At 39.5% G+C, this 7,091-nt stretch overlaps 1 protein-coding gene across 1 annotated transcript in view; it reads right to left on the minus strand.

Annotated features, from left to right (window-relative positions):
• Nucleotides 1-6,819, minus strand: part of cers6 (ceramide synthase 6) — a 20,459-nt gene extending 13,640 nt beyond the window's left edge. The window contains exons 1-3 of the mRNA XM_014001477.1: nt 6,140-6,819; nt 4,302-4,407; nt 4,076-4,206 (exon numbers count right to left, since the gene is read on the minus strand). Of these exons, the coding sequence (XP_013856931.1) occupies nt 4,076-4,206; nt 4,302-4,407; nt 6,140-6,309 (407 nt within the window). The 5' untranslated portion in view covers nt 6,310-6,819. The remainder of the gene's footprint in view (nt 1-4,075; nt 4,207-4,301; nt 4,408-6,139) is intronic.
• Nucleotides 6,820-7,091: the final 272 nt, after the last annotated feature.

Below are 7,091 nucleotides of genomic sequence, written 5' to 3' on the forward strand. Positions count from 1 at the left end.
ATTATTAAAAATAAATAAATGTTTTCAATTATTTTAATATTTGAGAAGAATTACAATTATTCTGCTTACAATGTTTTAACAATTTTAAGACCTCTGAAAGATTGGTTTAAGACATTTTAAGGTTAATTAAGGCTTTATTTTTTGGTTTGATGAATTCAATTCCTTTTAAGACTTTTTAAGGATCCGCCAGAACCCTGACAAAGTTTCAACTTCTTTAAAAGCTTAAAGCATTACACTGAAATCTAAAACAATCTGTATTCTTTTTTTGTGTTAATTAAACATATTTAACATCTTTCTTTTTACTCATAATAATGTCTTTGTTCTTAGTAAAAGCACAGAGGATGATGGATGGAGAAAGATGAGATCACACAGCTGGGACTGTTGACATCAAAGTGTCCACTTMAAAAAAGAGGGAATGAACTGCACTGCAACGTCTACCAAGATGTGCTGTGTTGTCATGCTGGGATTTTTTTCTTTTTATAAAGACTCCAGTATGTTGTAAGAACTACTTTGCAATGTGATTCTTGCAACAGCAACAAAACTTGAATTGGATTGTTTGACATTTCTGCTGTGTATTTGAAAAAAGGGTGTATTGTACAACAAAAGCTCCATGCCGAGTCTTCATTAATTCACGAGTAAAATGGCTTTCTACACCCTCTGTTTGCAAAATAAAAAGAACACACAACAGATCAGACTCAACTTGAGACAAAGAATCTTATCAGTCTGCAACAACGGGGCCACGGGAGCCTAATTACAGCTCAATCGCTGCTGGAGGGACTGAACCGGCTTTGCTCTGAGACCTGCACCAACAGAGACAGACAACCTGGACAAAGTATTAAGACTACTCGTAATTAAATCCTAGAGTTCCCAGAAAGTGTGCGTACCACCCACCAGCTTTCAAGCCAGTGTTTTAAATAGTCAAATCTTGTAAATGACATTGTGCAAGAACTCATGCAAYATTATGAGAAMATTATCACCCTTTTGCCTTTGGCAGAGGGTGATAATTACGCTGAAAACAACTGCTTTCAAGTTGACACAAAYTCCAGGATCCAGGTAAATCCGGGTTCGTCCCGTGCAAGAGGAAGCATGTTTGCGTGAGGTTGGAACAGGGGTCCAGYAGCCTAATCAGCTGAACGCGTTCTCCTGAGTGAACAGCAGCCGCGGGCGGATCAGACGATGTGAGGCTCCTCGTGTCTCTGACTGCCAGATTTATTCCACCGGTGTCAGACATGACTCCGCTCTGACAGCAAAACTCGCTCCTCAGCCTTGAACATCACGCCGTTAAGTAAGTACAATCTCCCTGATGGCTAACGCTTTGCTGCAGATTAGCCACTTCGCCTTGATGGTTTAGAGTGAGTCAGACTGGGACACATTTAACTACATTGCCACACAAACGCAACTATTTTTATGCTGCACGGCTGAGATGCCATGAAAGACACAGAATTAGTTAACCACAACTAAAGGGTTAATAGTTAAAGATCCATCCAGCATCTTCTCATCCACTACTGCCACGAGCAATAATACAGCGGGTAAAATAAGTATTGAACACGTCAACATTTTTCTCAGTAAATATATCACTAGAGGTGCTAATGACATGAAATTTTCACCAGATGTCGGAAACAACCCAAGTGATCCATACATACAAAGAAATCAAACCATAAATGTCCARAAATGAAGTTATTTGTAATAATGTGGAATGGCACAGRGAAAAAGTATTGAACACATGAAGAAAGGGAGGTGTAAAAAGGCATGGAAAGCCAAGACACCAGCTGAACTTTCTCAGTAATTAGAAAGCAAGCCTGCCCCTTGTCAGTGCAAGTTAATATCAGCTGGTTCAGTCCCAAATGATGGCCAGGTATCACACAAGAACCATCTGATGATGGGTAAAAGTAAAGAGCTCTCTCAAGACCTTCACAACCTTATTGTTGCAAAGCATAATGATGGCATCGGTTACAGAAGAATGTCTAAACTTCTGAAGGTTCCAGTGAGCACTGTTGGGGCCATAATTCAGAAGTGGAAAGAACATTATTTCACCATAAACCGACCACGACCAGGTGCTCCTCACAAGATTTCTGACAGAGGAGTAAAAAGAATTATCAGAAGAGTTGTCCAAGAGCCAAGGACCACTTGTGGAGAGCTTCAGAAAGACCTGGAATTAGCAGGTACGATTGTTTCAAAGAAAACAATAAGTAATGCACTGAACCACCATGGCCTGTATGCACGTTTACCACGCAAGACTCCACTGCTGAAGAAACAGCATGTTGAAGCTCCTTTAAAGTTTGCTGCACAACATTTAGACAAGCCTGTGTAATACTGGGAGAATATAGTCTGGTCAGATGAGACCAACATTGAACTGTTTGGATGCCAGAATACACATCATGTTTGGAGGTCAAATGGCACTGCACATCAGCCCAAAAACACCTTACCAACAGTGAAGTTTGGAGGTGGGAACATCATGGTGTGGGGCTGTTTTTCAGCATATGGTACTGGCAAACTTCAAATAATTGAAGGAATGATGAGTGGAAAATGTACAGAGACATTCTTGATAAAAATCTGCTTCCATCTACCAGGATGATGAAGATGAAACGTGGCTGGACATTTCAGCAAGACAATGAGCCCAAACACAAAGCCAAGGAAACTCTCAATTGGTTTCAGAGAAAGAAACTAAAGCTGCTGGAATGGCCCAGCCAATCACCTGACCTGAATCCAACAGAAAATCTATGGAAAGAACTAAAGATCAGAGTTCATAGAAGAGGTCCACGAAACCTTCAAGATTTGAAGACTTGTGTGGAAGAATGGGCCAAAATCACACCTGAGCAATGCATGCCACTAGTTTCTCCATACAGGAGGCGTCTTGAAGCTGTCATTGCCAACAAAGGCTTTTGTACAAAGTATTAGATAAATTTCAGTAAGTGTGTTCAATACTTTTTCCCTGTGCCATTCCACATTATTACAAATAGCTTAATTTCTGGACATTTATGGTTTGATTTCTTTGTATGTATGGATCACTTGAGTTGTTACCAACATCTGGTGGATATTTCATGTCATTAGCACCTCTAGTAATATATTTACTGAGAAAAATGGTGACGTGTTCAATACTTATTTTACTCGCTGTATAATTGCCTCTCTGTGTTTTTTAGGAAGGGTACAGAGCAATTTAAACTCACGCACAACAAATTTCCATTCCCAATGTTTTGTAATAGATATGAAAGCATTTTTGGAAAGATAACATTGATAACATAGAGCAAAAAATTAAAAAGTCACTSCCTGATCAGTTCCGGAAACACGATCCACACCATTTGTTTTTAGCATGTAGCATTTCRCTAGACTRATGAGAGAATGGATTCAATTTCAATCTTTCATCACCTGCAATGTTCTATAGAAAAGGCAATGTTTGCTACAGATGTGGACTTTTTGTTCCAGGAAAAAAATAAATAAAACAAAAGGAAGAAGAGATGACTTATAACATGGTTGTCTAGGAATAGGTCAGTTTAGGTTTGCAAGTTAGTGCCGAGAGATTTTTCTTTTAAGAGTTCCCCTTTGATGTTACTTCCTGTTTCACATTTGCTGAGCCAAGTCCAGAAGAAATGTGAAAAAATGRATGCAGTCATGTGTATTATGTCAAGTTTCTTCAATATAAAGATGCTTCCTTTGACTTTTTGTATTTGAAGGCATGTCGCAGGCATTTTAATGTCTCCATTTATCAGAGGTTTTTTTATTTTTTCATTAGCGTTTGCTTTCCGTCACCCAACGGACTGACCTCGTGCTCTCATATRGTATGAAAATGATCTTGCAGAAATTTGCTCTGATAAAGTTATCCATCATTCCTGCTTTTACTATATTTATCAGTTGTGGTGTTGATGCAAAGCAATCTGCTGCAGCCTATTTAAATAAGCCTTCACACACATCAGCTGAAGGAGTGAGTTAAATTGAAGCACTAATGTAAATACCAGCATTAAGCTGATATAATGGTCCATATAATGGATTTTCTTGGCAGTTGTGATTTGTTTCAGGCTGGTATTCATCACTGGAGCMAAGTGTTTGTAGCTAAGTTAGAAATTAAAGATGGTCTYACATGCTTTCACAGAATCTGGCGAGAGTGCTCGGCTTCTCCTGGTTGCGCCGCTGCCGGAACCAACGCTGGATGGTGCGCACATCCCAGTCGAGCTGCTTGGACAGGCCTTCCAGTCTCTTCTCGTCTGGATGCTGGCAGGAAAACACCCACCGAGTTTCAGAGTTATTTATAGCCGCATGATAAATTATAAAAAGTATGGCAAACATAAAGAAAATGCACCTCCCACCTTGGTTATAGCAGTAAAAACCTTTTCCAGGATGGCGTTTGGTTGTGCCTTTTGAGGCCCGTTGGCTTGGATTTTTAGACCCATGGCGCATGGTTTTGCAATAAACCTGAAAAAAATTAAAAACTAAAATGAAATAAGGATTTTCAGTTTAATTTAGATTCATAAATACAACACATTGTAGTTGGTAATGATCATACTCAGTTATTTGGGAGTGCAGCTAGTAGCTGAGACTGATCCCTAACACATATTTTAAAAGATATAAAAAAATTATTTATTCTTTTTTAATTACAAGTTTTGCCATGAACCATTTGAAGTCAATTTTTTATATATGTTAGCAAAATATCTCATCAACCACTGTGCAGATTTGAATGAAACTTTCAGGAAATAATCATTGGATGTACCACAATAACTGATTGACTTTTGGAGCCAATCCAATTAAGAATGGCCACCACAGTCAACTGACCTAAAAACACATARTACTATAGCTATGATATAGCTATAATTCAGTCAATTTTATAGATATTGATCTAAAATTATAATAAGTTATAGCTGATAGTCACATTAAGGGCTTGTCATCATGCTAGATATTTTCTTAAAACTTTAGCTTTATTTGTTGTTGTCAAAACTGTTGGTCTGTTRGCAAAGTATCTCATGAACCTCTGTGCAGATTTGAATGAAACTTTCAGGAAATAATCATTGGATGCATCGCAACAACTGATTGACTTTTGGAGCCAATCTAATTAAAGATGGCCACCACAGCCAACTGACCTTAAAAACACAATACTATAGCTATGATATAGATATGAGGCTAAAATTATAATAATTTGTAGCTGATAGTCACGTTAATTATTTAAAGGCTTGTCAACATGCTAGATATTTGCTTAAAACTTTAGCTTTATTTGTTGGGAGTCAAAACTGCAAAATATCTCAAAGAAATGCATGGATTTTGATCAAACTTTCAGAAAGTAATTATTGGATTATATAAACAACTGTTCAACATTTAGAGTCAAGGAAATTTAAGATGTTTGCCACAGCCCACAGACATTAGCCCACACAAAAATGTCTACAACCCAGTCTGTTTTACAGCTAATGAAGTAAAATTTGGAGTGGCAGAGTCATTCACAACAGTTACTCTGAGGTATGTCAAAACAGCTACAATGAGTCACTTCTGAACATAAGAGGATCTTGAAACTCTTGCATGAAAGGTGGCAGACAATCATTATACACATTTATTATAAAATATATTTGCAGACTAAAGGAGGAAGTTGACTTTTTTTGTACTTGAGATATTTTAACACATGAGGACAGAACAAATGATGGGAAGCTGTGGGAGGTCAACACATGCGACCAGATTTAACAACAAATCCCATTTGAGGAGTTTATTTTTTTAAAATAAAGCTCAGATTATGTTTTAAACATTGATCATGAATGGAAGTTGTGAGGCTCAGATTTAAGACTCACGTGACAAGAACGACTGTGATCACATTGTAATCATTGTTGATGACTGAATGAGGCAACATGACTCATAACACAAAACATTCAGAATAATAATAAAAATGCATTTTGTTTATTGAAGGGCCCCTTTCTTTGTTAGGTTTAAATGAAAGCTCCAGGCTCCAGAGACAGGTGGTAAGTTGTGTGCGCTCTCTGACAGATGCGTGTGAAGCAGAGACAAGGCCTGAAGGAGACTGATGATCAGCCGTGCTGATTTGTGGGATGTAAAAACCAAATCAGATGCCATTGTTTGTGTGTGGAGTGTGGTGGGGGGTTGGACACAGACGGCTGCGCATCGCTCGTCGACACACAACAAACCCGCATCCCCACAGCCACCAGCTCACCTTTCAAAAACCAGCCGGATCATGAAGATGCAGAAGGCTAAAGGACACGCCAGATACAGGTCCTCGGCTTGCGGGAACGTCGCCTCGTCCGTGTTCTTCAAATCAGCCCAGGTGACGTTGTGGGGGAGCCAGAACCTCTCGTTCCAGAACCACGCCAGGATCCCGGCCATGTCTCCCTGCAGCGGGACACCGAGGAGGAGGAGGGCTGGCTGGATGGCTCGCTGTGTTTCGCAGATGTCCGTCCGCTTTCCCTTCAGCTGCTGTCCCAGTCAGTCGGTGTGGGGTAGCAGACCCAATCAGCTCCTCGGCAACTGATTGGTGCGCCGATATGTCGTGTATTACGGTTATTATAACAGCTGTATTACGGCTCTGTCAATCACACGGCCCTGATGTCAATTAATGGCATTTTATGCTAATATGTCATCTGATTTGTTTGTTTGCTTACTTATGACAACATTATCACAGCATAAGTCTAATGTTTGTTTAATCAGAAAACAGATCAGCAGCATGGAGGAGCAGCACACCATGTTTGGTAAAACTCTGCCCCCTACTGGCACATGTGATGCACTCAAATAAATCTGACTAAATATAGCATTACACTTTAAAACAAGCATGCAGCTGTGTTTGAATGYCTCTCTGTCGGCTCTCTGTTCAAAAAGTGTCATCAGTGTTTTTATTTCAATAAGAAATTATTTCACATTCAGCTTTTTGCCTGTTTCACTCATGCTATGTGTCTTTCCTTCAGAATATTTGTGTCTTTTGTTCAGTTTTGGCTTCCCTGAGGTGACATTGTGCAGTTTAGTGTTTCATTCTGCTGCTTTGGGATGTCTTTGTGGTGGCTTGACCCATTTCCCAAATTAACAGCAGCTGCTTCTCTGAAAAGCTAAGGGCTAAGGACCTTGTGACCTCTTGACCAACACACACACACACACACACACACACACACACACAC

Source organism: Austrofundulus limnaeus, unplaced genomic scaffold (assembly GCF_001266775.1).
Source record: "Austrofundulus limnaeus strain Quisiro unplaced genomic scaffold, Austrofundulus_limnaeus-1.0 Scaffold9, whole genome shotgun sequence".
NCBI lineage: Eukaryota > Metazoa > Chordata > Actinopteri > Cyprinodontiformes > Rivulidae > Austrofundulus > Austrofundulus limnaeus.